Source organism: Fusarium verticillioides, chromosome 9 (assembly GCF_000149555.1).
Source record: "Fusarium verticillioides 7600 chromosome 9, whole genome shotgun sequence".
In the NCBI taxonomy this organism is placed as follows: domain Eukaryota; kingdom Fungi; phylum Ascomycota; class Sordariomycetes; order Hypocreales; family Nectriaceae; genus Fusarium; species Fusarium verticillioides.
Window position 1 is genome coordinate 1,807,852 of NC_031683.1, and position 25,656 is coordinate 1,833,507.

Genomic DNA, 25,656 nt, shown 5'->3' on the forward strand with positions numbered 1-25,656 from the left:
CGCCACACTCTGGCGGCTTGTGTCGTCTCAAGGAAACCGTCGCCTGCGATAAGAGTCAAAATTTCTTATCAGTGGACATGAGACCCTGAAGTTTGGAACGCGTCGTTGAACAATGGAGGGGCAGATATTGAAAGACATAAAAAAGTGTTTGCATGATGTATCAAAGATGCAATAAATTCAAAACTGGATATAGTACAGGCTATAAAGGCCTCTATCTGTCCTGTCGGAGCTAATTTTATTGTAACAAGCAAACAGAGTTGGATTTGCTATCAGAATTGGAATGCCAGGCGTCAACGAACATGACGCAGGCAAAGTCAAGTGCAAACATTGAGACAACTTGATATGATAAGAACGGGTTCTGCATTTAATTTCTGGCTGCAGATTACAGAGTCACAATATTAGAAAACGTCAAGTCGACAGTGTATTATCGAGGAAGACTCCCTTGATTCATACTGTTTGACAGACAGATCTTTTCTCTTTTCTTCTTTCCCTTACGTACCCCGCGCTCCAAATCCGCGCCAAAAGATTTTCTACGGGCCCCTGCTGCTTGCACTCGGCCAACAGAGTTGATCGACGGAGCGGACCAATTCTTCATCCTGCATTACAGTACAGCAAAAGTACTGTAGCCTATTTTGCTGTACCTACTAACCTTGCTTCATCTCCGCTCTTCAAGATGGATGAGAACCCTTTCAACGCAGGCGCTCCTGGCGCTGAGGAGGTCGATCTCTATGGTACGTCCAGAAAGACAAGTTTATTATTCCAGCCACTCGTTCGTTATCGCCAATTTTGTGGTGGTTGATAAGCAAGGCCTGCCTGGCTAACTCGACTGCTAGAACTTCTCGAGATCGACAGAACTGCCACACCAGATCAGATCAAGAAGGCTTATCGCAAGGTATGTGGTCGCGGTTGCACACACAGATCGTACAGCACTTTCTTACAGATTCGAAATAGGCCGCCCTGAAGTACCACCCAGACAAGGTTGCCCAAGAGCATCGAGAAGAATCCGAAGCCAAGTTCAAGGAAGTCACGCAAGCCTACGAAATTCTCAGCGATGAGCAGAAGCGCGAGCTCTACGATGTTCACGGAATGGCCGCCTTCGACAAGTCCCGAGGCGGCCCTGGTGGCCCTGAGGTCGACCTCAACGATATCCTCTCCCAGATGTTTGGCTTTGGCATGGGTCCGGGTGGCCCAGGTGGCCCTGGAGGTCCCGGCGGCGCTCGCCGACCCAGACGTGGTCCTGACGAGGAGCAAGAGTATAAGGTGACGCTCGAGGAGCTTTACCGTGGCAAGACTGTCAAGTTTGCTGCCAACAAGCAGGTACTTTGCGGCCAGTGCAAGGGCTCTGGCGGCAAAGACAAGGCCAAGTCTTCTTCCTGCGAGCGGTGCAAGGGTAATGGTATCGTTGAGGCCTTCCGCCAGATAGGGCCTGGTATGATGCGCCGTGAGACTGTTATTTGCGATCACTGCCAGGGTGCTGGCCAGGTCTTCAAAGAGAAGGACCGGTGCAAGAAGTGTAAGGGCAAGCGAACAACACAGGAGAAGAAGGTTCTCGAGATTTACATCCCCAGAGGCTCGATGCAGGGCGAGCGTATCGTCCTGGAGGGTGAAGCCGACCAGTACCCGGACCAAACGCCTGGCGATATTGTCTTCACACTTGTGGAAGAACCCCATGATGTCTTCACTCGCATTGGACATGATCTGTCTGCTGAACTGACTGTATCTCTGGGAGAGGCTCTATCAGGATTCTCGCGAACCGTATTCAAGCACCTCGATGGACGTGGCATTCACATCGAGCGACCTCAAGGCAAGATCCTACGACCAGGTGACTGCCTCAAGGTTCCCGGCGAGGGCATGCCTATGAAGCGTGGCGAGACCAAGGGGGACCTCTACTTAATTGTCAAGGTGGAGTTCCCTGAGGATGGCTGGTTGAAGAGCGAATCGGAGTACGAGACACTGCAAAAGATGCTGCCTCCTCCCCCTGCGAACATTGAAGCCGAGGAAGTCGACGAAGTCGAGTATGAGGACGATGCTGACATCGAGAAGGTAAGCATATTTCTTCGTGACTGCGTTTGAAGCCAGTAGCTAACTCGGTTACAGATGGGTGAGAACTCGGGTGACGGCCGATTCGGTGGTGATTGGGAGGACGACGAGGACGATATGGGCGATGGCCAAGCTCAGTGCCAGACCCAGTGATTGGGGATACCTCCGCATCGACGAAGATGGAATATTCTTAGTCATCACTTCATTAATCCAGAGCAGAAACTCCACAGAGCAGAAACTCCACGTCTCTATCTCACGATCAGGGACAGGTTCACTGCCATGGTAATGGCGGCCTAGGGCAACAGGTTTATCAGTATCAGAGCCAAAGTCAGAGGCTTCCGGGATAATATCAAAAGGAGAGACGACTGAGGACTTGTTCGTTTTGGAAAGGAGAATCCAAAATGGTATCATATCATGACCGACCATACACACCAAACCACACCACTCTTGGGTCCAAAGAAGGAACTGGTCTCGGTATTCAAGGCCGAGAGATTCCGTTGCAGGAGACACATGATAGATAGACTCGTGCATAAACACATTGTAGAGGCATGAACTTTAAAGTTGAGGAATTAATTGGTGAGACGTTGTGCAAGTGTGAATAAGAACAAAGGAGAGCGAGGTCAAGTCTGAGGTGGGAAATTGCATCGCAGAGGTACCGACTTCAAAGTGGACCCACCACCTCTTTGGGCTGCTTTAGTCGAATCAACTTACACCAAACAACTCCAAAGTTGATCACTTCCTTTACGTTGACAAGTAGATGGGCGCCAATTTGTATGGGGGCTGATTCTGATGACATCCAATTCTTCGACTATTGTGGGAATCCCCTGTTTGCAACCAAGGCATCCGATATACTGCTCACTCAATCAGCAGTCAAGTGGTGTATAAGAGCAACGAGTTCTTTCTCATCTTCCACTGCCCAACTGTTTGTAGTCTCTCCGAGAACATATCTTATTCAGAGTTTGGACCTGAATACAGTTTATATATATATACATATATATACTTAAAACCATGCATATCGAGGAATCTGTCTCACAATCCCATCTATCTGGACCCACCCCCGCCATTTGACGTAATCCCGAGCCTCCACTAACATCAACACCAACCTTACCTTACTCCTCCAACATACCCATACCAAACTGCAACAATGTCACGCAAAGGCGTAGGCCTTGCGGCCTTTGACCGCTCACGTCTCACATCAGCACAATTCGCATCTCATGGCTCCTCACTGCGCGCCAACAACGCCCAAGCCCTCGAAACTCAGCTCGCCGTGTTCCGCTCCCTCCTCCAGCAGTTCGCAAACACACACGCTCGCGATATCCGCTCCGATCCCGCTTTTCGCGCCCAATTTGCTCGCATGTGCGCTGCCATCGGCGTAGATCCACTAGCGAGCAGCAATAGCAACAGTAGCTCGGACGGAAGCTCCATATGGGCCCAGTTACTCGGAAAGACGGTCAACGATTTCTACTTTGAGCTCGCCGTCAGGATTGTTGAGGTTTGCGGCGCCACTCGTGGGGAGAACGGAGGGCTTATTGGTCTGGCGGAACTGAGAGAGCGGGTTGCCGCAGGACGTATGGATGGCGCTGATCCCATTGCTGACGATGATATCCGGCGCGCTGTACAGACGCTTGCTCCGCTAGGCGGTGCGTATGCTGTCGTGCGTGTAGGTCGAAAGGAGTATGTGCGGAGTGTACCCCGCGAACTCAACGATGACCAAGTCTCGGTCGTTGAGGCGGCCCAAGTCCTAGGTTATGTGAGTGTCAGTATGCTAAGGGATAACCTGGGCTGGGATAGGGCGCGCGCCCGAACCGTGATAGACGATCTCGTTGCAGGCGGCATGCTGTGGGTTGATAAGCAGACAAAGGGCGAGTGGGAGTATTGGAGCCCTGGATTTATGGCCGAGACTGCTGCTCCGGACCAAGGCGACTGAAGCACCCTAAAACACTGACTTCTCCCTTCTACGGAGTGTCTCGAAACGCGGCAGGCTACACGACTATTGTGGCAAAGCAGAAGCCCCGACCGCAATCTCATAAGACAAAGCAAGAGTACTGGAAACTCATGAGGCGCCTGTCTTGCTTTGGCCCCTCATGTAGTCAGGCTACCAGACTTGTCCAACGAGCCTCCATCACTCACCTCGCATGCCATGGTGAGTTGCCCAGCCAAGGGACATTTCGCGTCTACAAATAGTCCCGGCTCAGCAGCTCGAAGCCACCATCAAGAGTTTCCAGACATGATGTCATACGGGAGATGCGAACAACTCTCCGAAATGATAGGGCCCAAGGCCTTTCGCTCCAAGTTTTACTTGTAGACAAATGTCACTCACGTATCAGAGTTCTTCTCACATATCCTCAAATTAGGCTCTAACCGGCCAACCAGGTAACTCTACTATAGAAGGTGTATAAAAAAGATAAAAATACTAGTTCATTTCATTAACCAGCAACTCGCACATACAAACATACACATCTTACCACTTCCCCTCCACATTGCCCTTATCCTTAACCAGAATTTCTCTTGTAGATACATATTCAACAACCTGAGTTCAGGACGGGCACCGGTCCAACTCACCCCCTCATCTCGGGTATATACTTGTCAAGCGACACGACCCATCCGAGCATGGGTTTCGACATCATCCACCCATCGCCAAGAAGTCAATGTTAGTTCACTCCTTCGTCACTAGGTTTCCCTCCTCTTTAGGTACTTTAGCCGTTCCTAATGCCATCTTGCACCTGGCTTCATTGGCGTGGCTGAGCTCGGATCGGCGCTTGAGATGGAGTCGCTTAGTAGGGAGGGTTGGGGCCACCCATGCCAGGAGGAGGGTAGTCATCGGGGCGGCCTGGTCGCATATCACCAGCGTTGGATCGACGGTCGTCACCGAAGTGCTTCTTGCGGAGAGCTGCGAGACGCTTCTTCTTGGTGATGGTGTTGATGTAGGTGCCGATGATGAAGGACACAATGTTGAAGAAGGGGACCCAGAGCTGGTCAGGGAGGAACTTTTGAGCAAAAGCCAGGCAGATAGGCGAGGTGATCCACGAGACCCGCATCACCTTCCAGAAGCCGACCTTGACGGTAGCACGAACCTGATGGTAGGTGCGAGCGCCAGCGATGAGAGCCATAGCAACGAGGTAGACGCTGTTCTGGATAGGAGCGATCTAGGGGTTGTGTCAGCGACTGATGATGCAAAACTGGGTCCTTCAAATCTCGCTCAAGTTGTGTTCCGAAGTCTTCTCCGAACATGAGCGTACTTCAATCGTCTCACTCGCAACTTGATCGTACAGACTTGTTCTGTCAAACCATCGATCTCTACCTCCACATGCGCACGAGCCGGACAATCAAGGAATGTTTTTTTTTATAACTTACAATGAGATTGCTGACAAGAATCTGCAGAATCTTGGCGCGCAGGCTGGTGCGGCCCTTGAAAGCCTTCTGGAGCGCCCAGATGAGGAAATGACCTAGAGGAGCACTGATGAGAGCACCATATGCGGCCATCTTGGGAACACGAGCGGTGAAGTAGTTGCCGTGCTTGTTGCGGTCCTTGGCGAGCCATGAAGCGACGAGCTCCTGTGTACCAGCAAGAGTACCAGCGGTGAGCATCTTGGTGCGCAGAGGATTGTCTTCAAGCTCTTTGATGTAAGCCTATCAGATCGTCAGTCATGATCAATGTTGTTTTCCTCTCGGATCTTGCAGAGCCATAGCATCATAGCTTGGGGGAGTAGCTCATGCGCATTCTAGCTTCCAGCATCCTGAGCAGGTAGGGTCGGGTCTCCAACGTACCGCCAGATAACCCTTAGTACCAGCATTCTTCATACCACCGGTCAAAGCTGTACCGATCACAGCAGAGACGGGGTGGTGGCCCTTTGTGCCGGGAATCTTGCCAGCCTCGGCCTGGTCAAGCATGTCGCCCATCTTTTCAGTGGCATCGTGGACCTTTTCCGACACCTTGGTGACGGTTTCACTCTTGAAGTCAACCATGCTTGCTATTATTCGGCTATATGGCGGTGATGGTGAAGAGTATGATTAAGTGAGAAGCGCGTTCTAGTTGGAGGTCGAGATAAGAATATTATTTTGATCCGACTCAGGGTAAATTGCTCCAGATTGAATGATGCCCTTGATCTGTTGGATCTTGGTTTGTGCTCACGGCGCGCTATGTCCTTTTCGTCGTCGTCGTGATCGTCGTCGTCGGATGTTATCGTCAAAGTCAACACGGCCGCGACGGCGTCATCAACGGGTCGAGTCAAGGGTCAGACGCGCAAGAGAGACTTTGATCCAGGTGTCAGTGAGGATGTCCAATATAAACAGGTGGGGTCTAACGATCGCGGATCGTTATTGACATGGGGATGAGGGAGGGAATGTGCGCGCTCGCTCAACAACAGCAGCTGGACATGACAATGGATTACAGGAAAGAGGACTTGACAAGATGGCGGGAGAATATTGCAAGGCAAGGAAGGATTGAGGTGGGTCAGAGCCAATTGAAGTACTCGTGAGGTATCTAGCCAATGGCTTTGTTTACTCGAGCAACGAGACCAACAAGGCCAGAAAGGTTGAGGGAAGGGCTGCAAGTCGATGATGACGGGTGATGTGATGGAAGGTGATGGATGCTGTTGTTGTTGACGTGGAGATGGAGCTCTTCCCGGTCCAGGGTAATCGGAACAGAGCGGAAAGGAAGAAAATAAACTTACAAGCGCCGGTGCCGAAGGATGATGATAATGGTGGTGATGATGATAAGTTGAAGATGGTGAGATGGGGGAGACAGACGTGGAAGTGAGTGGAGCGTAGGTAGGTAGCGGTTGGGTTGGTGTTGATTTGCTTGTCTCAGGCCTTGGGTGCTAAGGATGGATGGAGGTGACCGATCTGGGGGGGGGCCTTGAGCCTTGGGGGGAGGAGGAGTGCGTGCGTGCTGAACTGGGCTGGAGTGGACTTTGACTGGGAGATGAGATTAAAGAGAAAGAAGTCAAGTCAAGTCAAGCTCAGCTCACTCCAGACGCTTGAGCTGCAACAAGACAGGGGCAACGTCCAAAGACGGTGGCTGGGACAAGTAGAGTTGTGGTACCGTTGCAGCATGGCTTAAGCCTAAAGAATACTCAAACGATACATTTAATCTGCCCAGTCCACAATGCCTCGGCCCGCTGTAAATAACAACAATCGAGCCAACCAAATCTCTCAAAACAAAACAGTGTTTACCCCTGGTAAAATGGGTGCCTCCATTCGGCAGCTTCAGCTACCGCGGCTCCAGCTCCCAAATTGGCGAGCTTGCGTGCTGACATCCACTCAGAACCCACCAGCTTCCTCTTATGTACAGCAGCCTAGGTATGGAGCTCCCCAGGCCTTGGATGGTTATTTCAGCCACAAGTAAACGTCGTATCCAATTCTTTTCCTCCTCTCGGCTGTCTCCTCTAGACCTCGGCCTCCTCCAATTGTCTAACTACCTTACCTATCTACAGACATGAATGAATAACTTCATGCACTATCAGCATCACCCGTATTCTCACTCGCTTGTTCTGCACGACACCACATGAAACTACCGACCTGGCCTAACCTCCTTAGCCTCTTCGGTAATCATGGCCGGGACGTGTTGAAAAAAGAGTGGCTGGGTCAATCACTTTGCATACACAGAGGCATACACTCCATGCCCAGACAGGGATCCCTTCACGTGAAAATGGCTCCTCCGACATCCGGAATCTTCTCGCTGTGAATGATGTTTGTGTATATATATGTATGCAAATACTTCTTATCAACAGAGGCGCCCTCTGTAAAACTAGGTCCCAAGGATATGTCAAAATGCCCAAAGCACGGCCCGAGGATTCGATTCATGCTAATCCTCGCCCAATCAAAAAGTCGTGCCCTTCAAACGCCTATACCTAACACAACGGACTGTCTTCATGGACATGTCCAGAACCAGCAATCCATATTCCCCTAGATAGTCAAGTCGTTCAACGAACCAAGAATGAGATCTCCTTTTCATACAGAGCTAGGCATCTGGCCCAGCTGTTAAAGCCAACGATGTACTCAAAACGCCCTCGTACTTCGATATGCTACTTCATACTGAGCCGCGAAGCCGTTGCTTCCTAGCCAACCAGTCCCCGAGCATATTGTCAAGTTGCTGTACATGCGTTAGTATTGTTGCAGAATAATGTATGCCAAATGAAGTGACGATGAAAATACTCACAGTGGTAATCTCCGCTAGCTTAGCGTTCTGTTCTCTAAACATACCACTGACCACCGGGTGGTCTTTGCTAACAGGTTCCACGTCTGTCTTGTCGTACACGACCATGAGAAGATCTCGAACGTGCTCACCATCGTCGAAGAAGGCACGAAGCTTCTCGTCATCCCAGCCAGGTTCTTTGGCACTTTTCGTTGAGCTACTATCCTTAGGTGTCTCGTCACCAGGCATGAGCTCTGGTGACGGCACATCAGAGGACGAGCGACCTTCTTGGGAAGACGTGTCGATCTCCAGTGCTGGTGGCCGTGTTGTGTTGACAGGTGACACCTGCACCGGTGATTCTGACAGACGATCCTTCTGGCCTTGGCCTGCCGCTGTGGATGCGTTCGGCTTGGCGGTTGCATCGAAGCTATCAGGGAACGCTCCTGGCAGCTGTGGCCGTAGTCCACCCTCGGGCTTCTTCTCGACGGGTTGCTCTGGTGTCGTTCGGTTCGTAGGCTGAGACACATCATCCTCGTCGGAGCTTGACAGTTCATCCAGATCCATCAATGGACGAGGCTTGACTGTCTTGGTTGCCCTAGGCTCGCCTCCTGTGCTTGCGCTGCGGCCCAACGCCCTCGCCAATGCCTTCGTATCGTCGTGTTGTGCAGCGGCTGAAGAGGAACGTACCTTGGCCGAATCCCCACCACTTTGTGAATTTGATGGCACTTCATGTGTCTCCTGTGTCTCGGGATTGACGATCCGCATCGACGCTGGTGGCACGTTGGACACATCGTTGACCCGAGACTCGGCCAGATAAGCTGCGAGTTCCATGGTCGACGAGGTCTCCCCACCCTTGCCAGGAGATGCTTCAGTTCGTGGGAGCTGCTTTTGAAGTTTGCTTGTACTCCGTTGCGGTTGTCTATCAGGCGACGCGACCTCTTCAATTGACTCGCTGTCCCGAGGCTCCGATACGATATCCATAGAGCGCTTGCCAAAAGATTCGTCATCATCGTCAACCGACTTCTTTCTGTCCTTTCTGGAAAAGAAGCTTCGGATGGCGCTCGGCTTCTTTTCCTTCTCTTTCCGAGACTTATCTTGGTGCTTCTTTTTCTCCTTGTCGGACATGAGCTCCTTGTCCAGCTTATCAAGACTTCCTCGGGACTTGATATCCTTGGTTGTTGAGTCCTGAGATGGCCGAGGTTGGTTGTCGTCTCGTAGTAAATTGGGCGTGAGAGTGATCTTCTTGGTCTCGACTGTCTCATCTCTAAAGAAAGAGTCGGTGTTTCTGACGGTACCATTGCGGGATCTGCTGGGGCCTTCCTGTTTGTTGTCGAATAGTATTTCCTCACTGCTTCTCGTCTCATCTTCCTCTTCCACAGTGTCAACCTTTGACGGCTCCATAGCCATTTTAACTTCTTTATTTGAACGGGGCTTAAGAGGCTCAACCCTGGCGCTCTCCTCTGATGAATCATCTTCTATGATCGATATCGTTGAAGCTGGATCTCGATCTTTCTTTTGTTCTTGTTGTTGATCTTGCTTGGCTGTAGTGGTCGAGCCGGCGAATAAGTCGTCCAAGTCTTCTTCGTCAGACGAATAGTCGTCGATTTCAGTGTAGTCGTGGTACGTGGGTGAGGTGAATGTGACCGTTTTGCGTCCAAATCTAATTGGCGATTTGAACGTTTGCTGCTTCTTCTCCGCCGTATCCCCCAACATAGTTGCAGAGAGCTGCATTGGGTTTTAGTAACAAGTTTGAGTAAAAAACTAAGTAAATTTACGTACATCGACATTCCTGTGTTTATTCAGACGTGCTAGACGTTCTGTTGGCGTTTCAATATGCTCTGCAGGTAGGTATCCTGTTATTTCGTTAGTCACTGGCCAGTGGAAGTGGAAATCTTTGTACTCACCAATGCTGCTGTCTTTAACAACTCTGACTAGCCACCAGTAGCTGTTGCTATCGTCTAGCAAGACCATAGTGTCACCTTTGGTTGCATTTGCTTGACCTTCAACGGTAGCCACGAAAGTGTGAAGGGCGTAAACGAATTCGAAATCAATGTCCTCTATGTCTTGTAAGCACTCAACTGCCCAGCCGGAGTCAATGAAATTGTAGTCGTCAGGAATGGAGAGTGCAGAATCATCGTCTTCAAAAGATTCTTCGTAGGGAACAGTAAGTGCGGGATCGAAGTCGGGGCTTTCGTCGTCAAAATCCGAATCGAATAGATCCAGCATTGGATCACAGTCATAGAAAATGTCCTGCTCTCTGTTATCGGCTACGGTGCCCTTTCCTCCAATACTCAATCCTTCAGCAGAAGGATGCTAGCCTTCATTACTGCTGGACCTAGCGTGTGGTTCGACCTCTTCAAACGTTTCGTGAAATTCGGCCGTCGAATTGGACGTTGTCCAACTATCGTCGGGTTCGGGTTCGGCGTCGTTATGATGCTCGTCGCGACCGTTATACTCACCATGAAGACGATGGTTCCGGACTTTCGTGAGTAATGCTCGTGGAAGCTGCGCAATTGCGCATGGACTGGGTACGGAGTTGGGAGGTTCAGGATATGGCGAGCAAACCCTGGTGCCGCTTGAACCAGAGATACTGGGAGTACTACTCCTCTGCGAAGGTAGGGAAGAGACACGGCGTGGCCATGCCGCAGGGGTAGCGACGGGGTAGCACCCACCATCTTCAATCGAAGGCGAACTTGAGATCTTATCCATCATGTCGTCATCGAGGTCATCGTCGCCGTCGAGCTCGCCCTCATCCGAAGATGAGACGCCTCCATTCTGCGCAATTGCCAGTGCATCTTCTTGGTTCATATTGCTATTGTTGTCGCGTGCGCCCTGTGCGCGAGTATTCCCACTTGTAGAGTTGGCGACAAGTTCGTCTGCAAAGGAATCAATTTCGTCGAGACTGTTGCGGTTGTCGAGAGAAACTCTTGGAGAGCGTCGCTGTTCGTCTTCGATCTCGTGTGTGACCTCACGAATAGTCTCAGCTTGGTGGGGACCTAGGGAGTTGGCGTTGCCGCCCAGGCGTGGGCTCTTCGAGTGGTCCTGAGCGGATGGAGAGTGATGATCTTGGAGATCGATAGTATCTGCGATCAGGGCAAAGGGTCGTTAACGTCAGTTTGTGGCGTCGTCAAAAGAAGCTTATGAACACAAGGAATGAGAAAGTAGAGGACTAAGTCAAGCGGTTGGAATGTATCGTGACTTGCAGCGACCCCGGAGAGCAACAGACAGGTTCGAGCTTGGACAGTGACCGGGGGCAAGGGTAGACGAAAGTACGATGAAACGTAAAGAAAAAGAAAGTAATAAAAAAAAGAATGGGTGAGGGAGAAGTTGGCCGAAGGTCTACTTCAAGGGTTCCATGTGGTTGAATAGACGAAGCGAAGTTTGTATAAAGGGGGCAGGGAAAAGAAAGTTGTACTGTAAGAGGGACCGACGAAACAACACGAGGATGAGGCTGCGCAAGAGGCGATGCACCCCAACCGCAAATCCCAAAGGCTGAGACTCAGGGTGATATTGGCGTTGGCATCTCGTTCCAAGTGTAAAAGGCAGGACAGGACAGCAAAGGCAAAACACTAGGCACATACCGGCTCTGACGATCGATGGTCGTGTCATTTTGACGGGACGAGCGAGGCCGTCAACAACAAGGTCACTCTGCTCCGACGACAACTGTCCCTGAAGGAGCAAGGCACCAAAAGATGGGAGATGCTTGACCCCTGGCGCCAGAGAAGCGCCGTCTCAATTTTTTATTTCAAACTCGGGTGTTGGATGCTGACGGCTGGGGGCCGGGTTTTTTGTTGCCTGTCCACAGTACAGTATGTATGCTGTTACGTGAGAAGCGGGCGGTAGATCCTTGCGAGGATATTCTCGTCCAACTCAGATGTACCTGATTGATTGATTTGTTTGTTTGTTTGCTTGCTTCGGTCGTTGGGGGCGTTGCAATATCAGGCTTTCGGTCGTGGTACTCGATTGGATTTGGTGTCGCTCAGCGTGGTGAACAAGGTTGCGCCCGTAAAAGTCAATCGATCAACCAATATGCCCAGTGGCCAGCCACGGGCTCGTCCAACATGAAGCTGCTTCTGCGCAAGTGAGTGGAAACGGATCTCTGGGTGTCGAAAAACTGGAGAGAACGAGCGACGATCTTTGTTCCTTGTCTGTGTGGGAAAAGGATGGCGTAGTAGTACTGTAGGTAGTAGTAGTAGTAGTAGTAGTAGTAATAATAATAATAATAACAATGAAGTGAACTGGCCTGGCCCAAGTTTCGTTTCCTGGCGGGACCTTGGCCAGACACCAAAAAAGACTGACTCCACTACAGCAGTGAAACTACCACTGATACTGTCACTGTCAGGCACATCTATTGGTGTGGTCACTGATTCAAGAGGAACAGATCTAACGTTTTCTGCCCTAACAATCCCTCTGGAATCCTTTAGCAAATTTTCAGTCTCCTATCCTAACCACGTAGGCCAGATGCCAGAGCCCCTAATGCACTTTGTCTATCGCAAACGGATAGTTGATGTTAGTTAGTGCGGATGGGGACGAGCCCGTTGAATGGAGCGTCACCCGTTTCAGATAACTCGTCCATCCAGGTTGAGAGCAGCTCGATAATAGAGTGCAAAAAGATCTAATGCACGGAAACAAAAGTGGAGGCTGCGGTTTAATGGCCGGTCTATTAGGCCATCATTGGGGCCAAGACGGGAGAGAACGATAAATGGAAGCAAAAGAAAAGAAGAGCGCGGGATGAGACGACGATACTGATACTGGTAACAGGGATCTCGTCTCTTTTCCACTCCAGCTGGAGGAGGACTCTCCCTTTCAGGGCTGAACCAGTCAGAGTAAAGGATCGTGATGCGAGCTGCAGCATTGATTGAGAGGTGAGCTAACGTTGAATAGAGTCATGCAACGCACTGTGATGATTACTTACCCACTGACAGGGCTTCTGTTTTATTTACATTGATTGCATATCACTTAAACTCCACCAAGTCCATTGCACGTATTCTCCTCTTGTGGTCGGTCGTGTGGCATTTTACCTCACGCCGAACCCGTGACGAGACGGGATGGAGCGCGTTTCCCATTAAAACCCCTGAATGATTAGCGTTTCCAAGAAACCGTAAACTTTGGCTCTAACGCAACCGGGGAATCGTTCAGGACCACCCGCGCCTCGGCGGGATCTTTGAAACGCTGAAACGTCCACACGCCAAATGGGTCTTGGTCTCCATTGCTCAGGGGAAATTGCCTTCATTGGCTGTGAGTAAATGTTCCCGTCTCTTCTCGAAAATAAGACAGTCACTCCTTCAATTGACTTTTCAACGTCACTGAAGTTATGTAATTAGATGTCACGATGCACCCGAGTTCGCCAATTTGATGCTTACTTGTACTCAATTGCCAGGCCGATACTCTGTGTGGCAATCACTGTAACCCTCAGTGGCCTCAAAATCACCTCTGTACCTAGTCTGTTGTCTGTAACCTCACATGTCCAAGTCAACCACACCATGAGGTATGCAGTGCAATTACCCAGCATACCATTGGATTACACCAAAACACCGTCTTGCAGAGGAAATAACCATTCGTCTCTTATCATGTGTTTCTCTCCCAACTCGACATCTATACAATAGATCAGCCATACAGCCTTTGCCACGATAAACTCAATGTACATATAAGGAGGCCATGATACGACCTCACGCACATGTATCTGCATGCAAGTTGTTGTCCCGCCAATGAACTATCAACATGAAATCAAACTGTCTATGCATGACACGTGACAATGCCATGCATCTCATGTACCGGGTACCTAACGTTAGTCTGATGTGTTCTATTTCCATCATACTCAGCACGGCTGATAGATCATTTTGAGCAATCAGATCTCCAAGTCGTTCAGCAATTCCCTTGAGACAATCATGTGTCTCAAAGTCTCTGATCAAAGTGCAACGCAACAGCAGAAGCCACCAGAAATGGCACAAGTTTCACCAGATGAACTCACCCGGTAAAGTCACTACTGTAGGATAAAATTATAAACTTCAATATCTTGATTAATATCGACTACATAAACATAGTCTTTTCTTACTTTTCTTTAACCTTGACCCATTCATTAGGCCCATGCCAGGGCCGTCCCAAATATGGCAACCACACCGTGACAATGCTCATCTCTCATCAGAGAAAACAAATAATGCTATGCTTGTAAACAAATCAAATCATACGCTTCAACACCGTTCCATGCAATCAACCTTTTAGTTGGCGATCTGAGCCATACGCTTAGACATACTGTTGCAATAGTTAGCATATGTTCAGGTATCATGGTGTTATGGGTTACACTTACAAGTCGTAGAAGGCAAACTGGCTGGGGCTGCTGCCGAACTCGTACACGAATCGACTGGCAAGGTAAGAGCCGAAGATGCTTCGGAGGTAGGAGTCGGGGATGCGAGCAATCAAGGTGTCGAGACCAATCTTCTCGAGGAGAAGACGGGGCAGAGCATCTTGAAGGACAGATCGGCGGATCTTCTCGTTGTCCCAGAGGTCGGAGTGCTGGAGCTTCTCATCGAGATCGGTAATGGCAACAGAGAGCTTGTCGGAGAGGATAGATCGGGGAGTTCCGGTCTGCTCGTGCTCGCGCCAGATAGCCTCAAACTCGAGACGGGCGTTCTCCTGAATCTTGAGCTGAACCTGCTTGACGTAGTCCTGGTAGAACTGAGGAGCCTCGCCCTGGGCATTGTGGCACATGTTCTCAACGAAGCCCTCGTCGTCGAAGGACAGAGAAGCAAGAACCTCAAGGGAGGACGATGTCACACCACCCTTGTTGGCAGAGGCATCCTTGTACAGAATGCAGCCAGCAGCCTCAAGGCGAAGCTTAGCCTCCTGGGTAATGAAGAGGTTGGCTCCCTCAACGAGGTAAGGGATGATGCACTTTCCATCCTTGATGAGACGGTTGACCGAGATGAGGTCAATGGAGGCGGGACGACCACCACAAGGGACGAAGCAGTCGACACTGCCAGTGTCACGGAGATGGAAGGTGTTACGGAACGATGTACCGTTGTTGATAACCTCACCATTGGGGAGAGTGATGTTGACGTCGTCGCACAGGACTCGGTAACCCTCGGGAGACAGCTTAGAAACGTCGTACTCGATGATCATCTTACGGCCGTTGGCAAGGCGCAGAAGCTCGTCACGGTCGAGGCCGTTGGGGTCAGCAAGAACTCCAGAGCCATCGACAATGGCAGTGTACTTCTCGTTACCAAGCTTGATCTCGTTGCTGCCCAGATCACCATCGGGGCCACCAGTCTGCATCTTGCGGATTGCAGAGGGGTCAAGCTCGAGCTTTCGGTAGATACCCTTGACGTACTCACGAACGGACAGGGTGGTCATGCCGTATGTGTCGTGAGGAATACCGCCAAGCTTGGGAGACTTGCCAGTGAAGAAGGACTTCCACCAGGGGGCGCCACGGGATCGAGCGTGCTCAGTAGCCCAGTCAACCAGCTCAGCAGTGTTCTCGTCAGGGCCCATGAAGATGATCTCCTCCTTGCCGTAGAGGTCGACAATAGGGTTCTTGATACCAGGGGTCTCGGCGGGCAGAAGAAGATCAAGGATACTATCAATGTACTTCTCGAAAGCCTCACGGGCACGGTTCTGCTGCTTAGGGTCCAAAAGAATGACACCCTTGGAGCCACCCTCGGGAATGTCCTTGTTCTTGCGCTGCTGTGTGCTGGCAAGACCGTAGTTCTCATCGAAGATGCTGCGGGCGTTGATGCCATAAGCCTCCTTGTTGCGAGACTTGACGATTCGGATACCACCACGAGAGATATCCTTGAATCGGAGGTGGAAACCTCGAGACTCAGAGCTGATGACGAGGAACATGCCGTAGAGGGGCTTGGGGTACTCGACCTCTGGGAGGAAGGAGGGGTCAAGACGGAAGCTCAGGGCGACCTTGGTAGGGGTGAAGTAGTTGGTCTTGAGAATGGCGTTGTTGAAGACACGGAAAGCAGTGAGAACCATCTCATCGTGCTCGTTATTGACGTTCTTGGCGATCTTGTCCTTGAGAGCGTCGTCGGAAAGAACCTCGACGGACAGGCTGGAGGAGACGACCTTCACGGGGTCCTCCTGGTCCTTAACAAGGTGGATGTTGGCGAAAGAAGCATAAAGAGCACGAACGAGACCGGGGTAGTTCTGAATAATCTCATAGATATACTCAGGGGTAAAGGTCTCGGAACGGAGACGGCGCTTCAGGTTAGAAAGGAGAGCCTGCTGAGCGTTGTTCTTAACATCCAGAAGCTCGGCAAGAGTAGAGTACTCTGGTCCCAGTCGGTTCAGGAAGTGCTGAACGAAGACCCAAGCGGAGTGGGCGTAGACGGATTCCTGAAGACTGAGCTGTCCATCAAGGAAAAGGTTGTGGAACTTGTTGTGGGGAAGACAGTAGAGGAGAGAAACCTCCTTGGAGATCTGGTCAATGGACTCCTCAAGAGATGGGAACTGTCCACTGCTCTCGACGGCGTCAGAAGCAGGTCGGAGATAGACACTCATGACGGTAATACCGTTGGAGAACTGCTCAAGGTACTTTCGAGATGAGGTGACGCCATAGTAGTGGTAAAGGTCACTGAGGGCAGAGAAAAGACCCTGGGCAGTGCGAGCGCGGAAGGCAACGACCATTCGCTTCTCGTCGGTGTTCTCAATATCGAAGACCTCAATGACAGGACCAGCTCGGTTAACGGCGAGCTCAATGATGTCCTGGTAGATTTGCTTGGTGTTGTCAGTGGCCTTGCGGAGGAAACCGTTGTCGGCAATGAGCTCGAGGTTGGTCTCCTTGGGGTCGGTGTGCTCAGGAGGAGTAGCAAACTGGCACTGGTAGACGAAGTAACATCGGAGAGTGGCCTTGGAGCTGGGGCTCACAACAGCGGGAGATCGGAAAGTCTCAACGCGGTACTTGCTGGAGCCGGGGTGATCAATGTACTTGGCCTCAAGGCGTTCCTCATAGCGGGGACCAGCAGTGTTGGTCTTGCCAGCAACGCTGGTGTCAATGTAGATGGCATGGTCGTTGGCCTCCATGTCCAGTCGAATCTCCTCCTGCTTATCCTCGCGAGCGAAGGAAGCGACCTTAGCGGCATACAGAGAAGTGATGTGGCTGGAGATGACATCGGGGGTCTCAAGCTCGAAGTAGACATCATCGATGCCAAGCTTCTCGTAGAACCACTCGATCTGCTCATCAATTTGGGGCTCAGGGACGAAACCAGCAGCTGAGATGATAGACTTCACAGTCTTCTTCTGCTCAGGCTTGCCAGTGAACTCGGGGGCAATGTAGCCAACGGTGGCAGATCGCAGAATGCGGTGGCCATTGCCGCCGTTGCCATTTTGCAGAGGGACGGAGAAGTGAGTAGGCTGGGGAGAAGGACCACGGCTGGCCTCAACGGCCTTGACGTTAGCCACGGGGTTGGCGGAGATGGCAGTCATGTTGGATTCCTGATATGGATCTGTGTAATCAGGGAAAGTCTGAGAGGGCAGCATGTTAGTGGGCGATTCTGTTATAGACGCCATCTTGGCAAAATGCCTAGATGTAGAGTGGAATTTGATGGTGTGAACGCAAGATGAGGAAACGAAAGAATAGAAAGCAGTGAATGGGTGGATGAATGGGATGGGGACGAGATGAGCCAGCTGCGAGTATCTTATATAGACATTTACATGGGCTCAAGCAAACAAGGAAGCTTGAAGATAACCGTGTTCGCCTGTGGTCACCGCTGTAGCCAGCTCAACCAGAGTTTCGGTCAGAGCTCGTGACTCAATGCGAACTAAGGAGGGCTGCTGACCCAGAGGCTGCCCTGCGCCCGTGAAGGCCAAACCTACTCAATGATCTAGTGATCATTGGTATTGAGCCCATCCCGGGAGGCTCATTCCAGGTCCTGTCTGGGGTGTCCATGCTCGCACTTCACTGGACGCCACTAGATCGGAGACCTGAAAATGCACTACAGATGCTGTGGCAGGGCCTGGGGCTGTTTGCAGCACCGCACCTCATGCGAACCGCTCAGCTCGCTGGGAAGCTTATCTCTGATACGGAGCACCTGAATCCCGGTGTAAGCCGCCCGGGCCGGCTCTCGTATTCTCGCCATTGGGTAGTGCAAATCAGGGGGAAGCCAATCAAAAGGGCCATTGATTCGCGATAAGGGCAAAATGACGAAGGGGTAGTGGGCAGTGCTGTAGTCAGATAAGACTTATCCGCTACTTACCGGCTGGAGTTTGTGACGATCAATTCGTCTCGTCACTCAAAATAGATGATTCTAGGTCGGTAATGCCGAGCTTATAGCGGGGCCTTCTAAAAGAAGATGACGAAAGGAAGTTATTCAGAGGAATAACAGCAAGATTGTCGTAAAAGGGTTGGGTTCTCAGATGAGAAGAGGGTTGGTTAGAGTTCTGACAGCAGGTTAGTATGGACATCTGTCATACACTGCCAACCTCAGCAGCGTTTTGACTCGGGGTGCACGAACTCAGCGCAGCCATCCGTCAGCCCTGTCGTAAATAGAAACTGAAGACGGTATGTCTAGAACAAGAGATAACAAAAGCTCTCTTGATACGTCGAGGTTGGTTTGAGATGACGAGGTTCAAAGCTCAAGCCAGGACAGGGAATATGAATCTCTAAATAAAGACGAGGTAGGAGTGATAAGGGGTTCAAGGTAGTGGATAGAAGAAGGCTTCTTTAAGTGAGGAGAAGCAAATGCAAAATGCAATGCAATAGGTAAACAAAAAGGTTTGAGGTCAAGTGACTTATCTCTCCAACCTTCAAAGCCAAAGGATGTTGGGACTGGCGATGGGAGCTTTATATACTGTCCGTGTCTAAGTGTCTCTCAACGACGACCCAGAAGTCTACGATGGTACAAAGTACCTCCCAGTCCTTTGCAATGGGGTACGTACCAGCATGAATGTCTCCATTGACTCCAAACATGTCGACATATTGCCTTCTCTTACACCGTCTCGCCTGTAGGTACTGAGTAAAAGTTGTCACGCTGCCATAAAAAAATCACATCCCTTGCCAGGTCCTGGTCTTCCGCTCACCTTGGCCACACACCCCTTCCCGCTTGTGGGGCAGACCCTGCTGGGGAGTTTGCTGGGCATGAGGCCTGACGGGTGTTTATTTTGGGGTACGTCCATGTTTGTTTTTTGCCTTGAGGTTCCATTTCATTTGCACCGGGCAGACCGGAGAAAAAGTGCACTGGACAGCAATAGACACAGCGAATGACCCCCGCCACAACTCTCTTCAGGTGCCTATCTACTGTACAGCGGCTTACTTACAGCACAGGAACATGCAGCACATTCACAGAGCTCATGATTTGCCAGGGCTGTCACTTGGTTCGATTCTCTCACATTTCACTTGGCAATCAGCACAGTAGAAACTTGGCATACACAAGGAGAGATAGAAGCATTCAGACAATAAACATTACCGGCCCGGTCGTCCTGAGGCCTCTCCTGTCCTCTCCAATTGGTACTTGCTCGCTACTGTACTGCACTGTACCACTACCACCCCTCCTGAAGCGGAGCCCAGCCCAGCCCAGCTAAGCCCGCCAGAAGAGTCGAGAAGAAAGAATTTTGGCTGCAACAACGCCCCCGATCGTGATCATGACCTCACAGAGTACAGTACAGTTACCTATGTACAAGAAAAAGTCCCATTCAATTACCCAATAGTGCCTCTAGTCTAAACCTCGAGGGGAAGCCTTGTTTGGAACCTGACTTCTCTCGCCTGGACCAAGCGCCTGGTTCCTGAAGAGTCTGTACTGGGGAAGAGGCCCGGTTATTCGAGGCTCTGCAGTTTTTACATAGAATCCCGCCTTCTCCAGATTTTCGTTTGACATCACTAGTGCAAAATTGTTGCCAATGGGAGAGTTGTTTGCTAGACTTCAACTCTTCTGCCAGTTTACCGCGATATCTTGTAACAGCTTTAACATACCACACATTCTCACATAATGGATATCAGCGCTTGTTATGAAATGGCTTGAAGAGTTTTCAGAGACTAGCTGGGTCAGGACAAACGCTCTATTTTGACAGGTTGGTCACTGTAAGTCGACATAAAGAGCCTCCAACTCCGTTTGTAGACTTTGATAACGTAAGTCTACATAACTATCCATGTACTGTGCATGAAAACGGCACCACGCACTTAGCTTCTTTCGTTCGCCAAAACGGTGTGGATGATGGTGCGATTCAACTCAATTCACTCACCACTCACCTTGGCTTGCCCTGCGGGTTTGTCTCTGCGAGTCATCGTCAATGGCAACTTCGTGACATGCAGATCAGACCTTGAATTCCGGTTTTTCAATGTTTGCTCTCTCTGTTTTGGGTTTCAGAGGATTCTTACAACGTTGGACTACGGTATCTCACGAGATCCCGGTCAACATGCACGTTGCCCTGACTGTGCTTGTCCGGCTGGTCGTAATACCTTCCTGAAATGATGTTGCCATGATGTGCTTCAAGTTGTGCCGGGCCGTATTAACATAAACCTTACAGTTCTGACATGCGAAACGGCCAGCTCAACAAGAATGATGATTCGTACAAAAAAATGGATCGCCTGCATCTTTGACATGGACTTCTAGTGATATCTATTTAGAGCATGTTTGATAAATGTCATGTAGTTTCGAACAAAGTCGTCTTCAATGGGCCCATGTATCAACAATTGTGTCAGCCCATGGTTTACGTGGTGTAAGATATTGCTGGGATTTCGCATCAGCCAAGAAACTATGTGTATGCTTTGGTTGGTTCTGAGCCTGCCAACGAGTGACAAGAAGTTCACCTCAATGGAACCTTGCTCAATTGATATCGTTCTAAGCCATCAAAATCTTGACAAGCCAAGAATCCGCCTCAAAGGGTACGGTACCTGAACCGAAATTCCTACACGACTCACTACCCCAGACGGGAAGCTGGCGTTGAACGCTGACCGCAGCAGCAAATGCCAGGCGAACTAGCTGAAATGCCCTCGTACCCCAGGCAATAGAACCCAAATCTGGCTCACCTGACTTGAAGAAAGCAAAGCCAGTGCTCACCGAACTTTCCAGACCTTGGCCGTTCTAAGGGGGACGATCACGGGGCCGGGACTAGCCTCGATTTCTAAGGGGGAAATAATTTCACCTTGGGGGAGATCCATTCCCCAGATCCAGTCACAGTCAAGATCATGAAGTTGAAAAAAATTTGTTGGCAAGGTGATGCTTCCCACCCTTCTTCTCCAGGATAGAAGCAAGTAGACAAGGGAGCAAGGGAGAGCACAGCACACCGGTAGGCTCTGACCTGTCGCTATCAAAAGGAGCCAGACCACTACAAGGTCCCTCCGGCCATCGCGGGGCCGTTGGTTCGGTACTTACGTACAGGTACCTTCTCCGGGGTACCATCAATGACACAATGGTTGAGGTCGAGGAGCACTTGACTGCAGCACGAGGGGTTTCTATTGCGAAACGAAGGGCAACTCTGGCATAAGACGGGAGTTGCACAACATATCATGGCTTTCTTGGATGATAGAGTTAAGACAATATTGGTCTGTTCGTTCTTGAGCTATCCTGTTGTCATCAACGATACTACTCTTCAATAATGATTCATCTGACCTGGAACAGGAGCTCTAGTTCTCCAATACCCCAGATTCCAGACTCTGGACAATCCCTCTCAATGTTTTGAGTTTCTTCCCCTCTTCCTCTCTCCAGGTGTTACGCAAAAGGAACATGAAAATACGTCCCTGTCCCACAAGCAACGGAGTCCGGCACCCACTCTCACACTCAAAGCTCCGGGACACCGGAGGGCCCCACACGGCCGAAGTCCGGCAGCACCGAGAAGGCCTTTTAGGAAACTTGGATCTGGATTTCTATTACCCCCAGGTTTTGCCCATGGCTCCAGTCTTCCCCAGCCTGAGCCTGATCTGGATCTGGGCACAAGGACAAGAGAGAAAAAAAACTTCATAGCTTTCCCCACGACCCGCTTACACCTCATCTCCCGTCGTTTCCATTACCCCCGTTTTACTTGATCTTGCAGCTTTCGTGACAGCCACCGTTTCCCTTTGTTGCACTGCACGGCACAGCCAGTCAATTTTACACCATCCAGCCAACCCCTAGGGGAAATGGTATCCATTGCATTACCTATTGTTGGAACCGCAGCGAGTTGCGTGCTTGCCCTGTGGCCCCGAGAGCCGTCCCCAAGCTTTTTTGCTTCTACTTTGCCGCCGTCTCGTGGCCTCTTTGGTTTGTCATGGGCGTCTTTGGTTAGCAAATCTTCCCTGTATTCTCTCTGCACCCCGCATCCGGCGCTTGGAGGCGGACGCTGTTAACGCGTCACGAGGTGGGCAGAAAAACATCCATCGATCGAACTCCTTTTTAGGGGGTGTGGCTAGGGCTGTTCGTTGGACCTGGCTGGCTGAGTGAGGCGCGAAACCTTGACGACAATATTGTTTTGGCCACGATGTTCGGAGCTGAGTGTTTCCTGGTTTCTATTTCCATAATCTCAGCCTGGCGGTTGAGCGTTGTCACGCCCACATTCCGCGTGATCTTTACGCTTTCAATTGCTATTTCATTGGCCAATTGCGCTGTCAGTTGATTGTGCCTGTGCTTTGCTGTGGCTTGTAATAAAACGATACGTAGTTAGTTTACATGCCCTGAGCTCTCATAATCTGGGGAAGGTCAAGAAAAGGATCTTGGATCAATAGCTTGGCTGGATTGTCGGATCATGCCTTTACCAGGTTGAGATACAGTTTGCCTGCTGTGTATCTGACAGTTGAGCCATTGGCTTACAACACCCAAGTCGCCTATCATCACATCCTGGTAACGTTCTCGTAATGATGATACTTGAGTCGCTGACGTGCTGTTCCACCACCGAAACCGTTATCTCATCATCTCTAACGAGGGCCTCTGTCTCCGTTCTGGACAATACGGTGCACTCCCAATGCTCCGTCCACGAATCTCACGCCTCCACCATGAACCGCTTGTTGACGACAGTCACGGGGCGTCACGAAGTTGTGTCCTTCGTTACGAATGCATCTCGAATATGTCTCCACCCAGCTGCCCTTTTAGGGCACCGTATGAGCGTTACGCTGGATGTGTGAATATGTAGAACCGTACCGTACCGTACATAGTGTTACCCACCTATTTTTCTCGAGCTTCCATTTGGCTTGGGTTTGTCGTGGAAGTTTCTATTTTTGTTCTTGCTACAGGTACCTGAGTTCATCACATCATCGACTGAATGGAAGCCGTCTTTTCCAGTCTTGTTTCAGAGAGATTACTCTGCATGCTCCTCGTGTTCATGATCACCTGCATATTATTTCGAATTTCGGCAATAAAAAGTTCTTTTGAGCCAGATGATGAATTGTATAGAAAGTCAAATACGCACTGTTGTCATAATAAGCTGGCACATGGTTGGTTTACTTGAGTGACGGACCAATCAGCTCAACTCTCAACTAGCCAAACCTGGGGACAAACTGGCAAGCTTCGGCATAATATCAAAGAGGAATGTCACAATGCCAGTTCTGTTTCCTCATTGAGGACACTTGCTTGTTTACAGCAGACGTCAATTATCATTTCGTTCGGCGGTACGTATTCTGCAAGTACCTACGATACCTTGCTGGTGTCTGGCTGGCCATTTTTAAGGTGCCACCAAGTGGAATGTTGGGGAAGAGTTTTCCTCGACGACGGCAGCTAGTGGCTGAGCGAGGGGCCCCCAGAACGCCTAGACATTCAGGTTCCCTGAGATGTCACAGGTGGTGAGCAATCAACTCCACCATCGAGGCCATGCGCTGCCCTGTTTGTGGGTATGTATTGTTCTATCCATACCCGGCCGAACGTGCTGCCGGCCCCCGGAGATCCTCAGGTACCGTCCTCGGTACCTTAGTCTACTTGAGCCGCTTGCAGTGCCCGCTGCTAATCTATCTGATCGGCTAACGACGCTATAACCAGATGGATTCGACCCAATGCTACCCATGCTTCTTTGGTACACCGTCCGGGGATCAGGGTCGCCCGTGCATGATCACGATAGCTTCATTGACCCTTTCTTTGACGAGTAACGGCCCGCCATGGACATTAGAGCCCATACCGGGCGTCTTGCGGTGAGGGGGAAACAGTTAGCTTAGACGAACCGGAGCACCAAATCACTACCCGGAGGACGCAGTCACAAAGAACGGAGCTCTCTAACCAACAAACAGACAGGGCCGGGGAGCTTTCCCTGACTGTCTTGACGAATGTATTTTGTGGTACCTTGCCAATAGCTATTGGCAAGGAGCTGTCACCGTATCCCAGCATCATATCACATCCATTCTTTCTTCTCTTCAAATTCGCATCGCGGGGCAGCCCCTCCCAACCGGTACACGCAAACCAACGGCACAGACACGTGCTGATTGCAAATGTGACCTTGTGCATTTTTTTATTCGAGGTTTATGACTAGTCTTTACGGGAATAATTGTCAGAAATTAGTCGCTCGTGCCTAGTCCTGCTGTGTGTGGTTGAGTTAGGTATTGTAGCCAAGTACATCGTGTAAATAAAGGCCAGTTTAGGTTGTCTCTTACACGCCGTCAACACTTCCAGCTCCCGTCAAGTTCCCCAGACAGCCCAGGGTCCCAATTACTTACCCAAATGGCTCACCTTGACACCTTGACACCGTGCCGGCGGCCCAAGCGTCTCCTAAAAGATACACCTCGTCCATTCTATGTACATCAGGTTGTACGTACCATTGCTACCATGTTGCTTCTTCCATTGCGAGTCCAGAAAGAACTGCCCTGGGCGGCTTCTGAAGCTTAGCGAATGTCTGAGTAGAGATTGCCCAATCGGCGGTCTCGTCCCCTGTCTATCCATCCACTCCTTCATAAGGCATCACAGCCTCGACAGGTCTACAAGTTACACCAACAACATCACACGGCATTCTTTGGTATCGTAGACGAGATTTCCTATGGATCACGAGGTTCGTGCTTGTATAACTATTCTCCCATCCAATGCTTCGTAATCCAAAACCCTGGTGCGAATTGCATCGGGCATGTTTACCGCTCATCACAGCAATTGGGTCTATACTTGTCGAATATACGTAATCCCCTTGCATCTCGATACAGTGAAACGGGCTGAAGAGGTCACGATGCTAGATGTTTAATTGCCAATGGCTTCTCGTCAAATGTTGACGAGCTCCATTAAAGGTCATGTGTTGTACCCCTTGGAGCAGGGGAATAAATAAATTACGTACTAGTCTCGTTGCTTACAGGATACCAAAATCAACGTCTCAAAGCGATCTAGAAGCTAGGTAGGTCAAACTTGAACACTCCAACTACTCAACAAGACAGATTCCAAACATCCACTCCCGACTTTCCCGGTCGTTCCTCTTCCTTCCTGTGTCTCGCAATACGTCCATGACTCCCCTTCTTACTTTTTCTGCTTTTCCTGATTCCAGTATTCTTGTGGACGAACTGTGACAAGGACGAGGAACAACGAGTATAGACACAAGGTCGATGCCTACCAGCTAAACGTCAGGCACTGCGCATGGCCTTGTAGCCAAAGCTACGTTCGGTCCCGAAGAGG

The 25,656-nt window shown here is 50.4% G+C and overlaps 5 protein-coding genes across 11 annotated transcripts; 2 read left to right on the forward strand and 3 right to left on the reverse strand.

Moving 5' to 3' along the window:
* The first annotated feature begins 393 nt into the window (after positions 1 to 393).
* Positions 394 to 2,695, forward strand: FVEG_10307 (DnaJ like subfamily A member 2). Its single transcript, XM_018899408.1, has 4 exons — positions 394 to 731; positions 834 to 892; positions 952 to 2,043; positions 2,098 to 2,695. The coding sequence occupies exons 1-4, from the start codon at positions 674 to 676 to the stop codon at positions 2,191 to 2,193; spliced, it is 1,305 nt and encodes a 434-aa protein (XP_018757468.1). The 5' UTR covers positions 394 to 673; the 3' UTR covers positions 2,194 to 2,695.
* Positions 2,696 to 3,014: 319 nt separating this feature from the next.
* On the forward strand, positions 3,015 to 6,414 carry FVEG_10306 (hypothetical protein). Its single transcript, XM_018899407.1, has 2 exons — positions 3,015 to 5,120; positions 5,422 to 6,414. Exon 1 carries the CDS (start codon positions 3,185 to 3,187, stop codon positions 3,965 to 3,967), a length of 783 nt encoding a protein of 260 aa, XP_018757467.1. The 5' UTR covers positions 3,015 to 3,184; the 3' UTR covers positions 3,968 to 5,120; positions 5,422 to 6,414.
* FVEG_10305 (hypothetical protein) lies at positions 4,356 to 7,010 on the reverse strand. Of its 2 annotated transcripts, XM_018899406.1 has the most exons (4): positions 6,714 to 7,010; positions 5,809 to 6,293; positions 5,395 to 5,670; positions 4,356 to 5,186 (listed from the first exon to the last, which is right to left on the reverse strand). In XM_018899406.1, exons 2-4 carry the CDS (start codon positions 6,004 to 6,006, stop codon positions 4,815 to 4,817), a joined length of 846 nt encoding a protein of 281 aa, XP_018757466.1. In that variant the 5' UTR covers positions 6,007 to 6,293; positions 6,714 to 7,010; the 3' UTR covers positions 4,356 to 4,814. The 2 variants fall into 2 exon arrangements, with proteins under 2 accessions (XP_018757466.1, XP_018757465.1); XM_018899405.1 differs by having other exon boundaries at positions 5,809 to 7,010.
* Positions 7,011 to 7,656: 646 nt separating this feature from the next.
* On the reverse strand, positions 7,657 to 12,379 carry FVEG_10304 (hypothetical protein). 4 transcript variants are annotated; one of them, XM_018899401.1, is made up of 6 exons: positions 11,758 to 12,379; positions 10,849 to 11,259; positions 10,081 to 10,233; positions 9,956 to 10,029; positions 8,201 to 9,901; positions 7,657 to 8,134 (listed from the first exon to the last, which is right to left on the reverse strand). In XM_018899401.1, the coding sequence occupies exons 1-6, from the start codon at positions 11,783 to 11,785 to the stop codon at positions 8,072 to 8,074; spliced, it is 2,430 nt and encodes an 809-aa protein (XP_018757461.1). In that variant the 5' UTR covers positions 11,786 to 12,379; the 3' UTR covers positions 7,657 to 8,071. The 4 variants fall into 4 exon arrangements, with proteins under 4 accessions (XP_018757461.1, XP_018757462.1, XP_018757464.1 ...); XM_018899402.1 differs by having other exon boundaries at positions 10,081 to 11,259; XM_018899404.1 differs by lacking the exon at positions 11,758 to 12,379 and having other exon boundaries at positions 10,849 to 11,561.
* Positions 12,380 to 14,162: 1,783 nt separating this feature from the next.
* On the reverse strand, positions 14,163 to 19,051 carry FVEG_10303 (NAD-specific glutamate dehydrogenase). 3 transcript variants are annotated; one of them, XM_018899400.1, is made up of 4 exons: positions 18,631 to 19,051; positions 18,373 to 18,556; positions 14,484 to 17,641; positions 14,163 to 14,428 (listed from the first exon to the last, which is right to left on the reverse strand). In XM_018899400.1, exons 3-4 carry the CDS (start codon positions 17,600 to 17,602, stop codon positions 14,395 to 14,397), a joined length of 3,153 nt encoding a protein of 1,050 aa, XP_018757460.1. In that variant the 5' UTR covers positions 17,603 to 17,641; positions 18,373 to 18,556; positions 18,631 to 19,051; the 3' UTR covers positions 14,163 to 14,394. The 3 variants fall into 3 exon arrangements, with proteins under 3 accessions (XP_018757460.1, XP_018757458.1, XP_018757459.1); XM_018899398.1 differs by having other exon boundaries at positions 14,484 to 18,207; positions 18,631 to 18,915; XM_018899399.1 differs by lacking the exon at positions 18,631 to 19,051 and having other exon boundaries at positions 14,484 to 18,373.
* Positions 19,052 to 25,656: the final 6,605 nt, after the last annotated feature.

Coding starts and splice junctions, on each gene's coding strand:
- FVEG_10305 (XM_018899406.1), bottom strand. CDS start 6,006: ATGGTTGACTTCAAGAGTGAAACCGTCACCAAGGTGTCGGAAAAGGTC. Junction 5,671..5,808: donor GTACTAAGGGTTATCTGGCG/GTACGTTGGAGA, acceptor ACGATCTGATAG/GCTTACATCAAAGAGCTTGA. Junction 5,187..5,394: donor TTCTTGTCAGCAATCTCATT/GTAAGTTATAAA, acceptor CACAACCCCTAG/ATCGCTCCTATCCAGAACAG.
- FVEG_10307 (XM_018899408.1), top strand. CDS start 674: ATGGATGAGAACCCTTTCAACGCAGGCGCTCCTGGCGCTGAGGAGGTC. Junction 732..833: donor TGAGGAGGTCGATCTCTATG/GTACGTCCAGAA, acceptor CTCGACTGCTAG/AACTTCTCGAGATCGACAGA. Junction 893..951: donor TCAAGAAGGCTTATCGCAAG/GTATGTGGTCGC, acceptor GATTCGAAATAG/GCCGCCCTGAAGTACCACCC.
- FVEG_10304 (XM_018899401.1), bottom strand. CDS start 11,785: ATGACACGACCATCGATCGTCAGAGCCG. Junction 11,260..11,757: donor ACCATCGATCGTCAGAGCCG/GTATGTGCCTAG, acceptor CCCTGATCGCAG/ATACTATCGATCTCCAAGAT. Junction 9,902..9,955: donor ATAAACACAGGAATGTCGAT/GTACGTAAATTT, acceptor AACCCAATGCAG/CTCTCTGCAACTATGTTGGG.
- FVEG_10306 (XM_018899407.1), top strand. CDS start 3,185: ATGTCACGCAAAGGCGTAGGCCTTGCGGCCTTTGACCGCTCACGTCTC.
- FVEG_10303 (XM_018899398.1), bottom strand. CDS start 17,686: ATGGCGTCTATAACAGAATCGCCCACTAACATGCTGCCCTCTCAGACT. Junction 14,429..14,483: donor CAGTTTGCCTTCTACGACTT/GTAAGTGTAACC, acceptor CTATTGCAACAG/TATGTCTAAGCGTATGGCTC.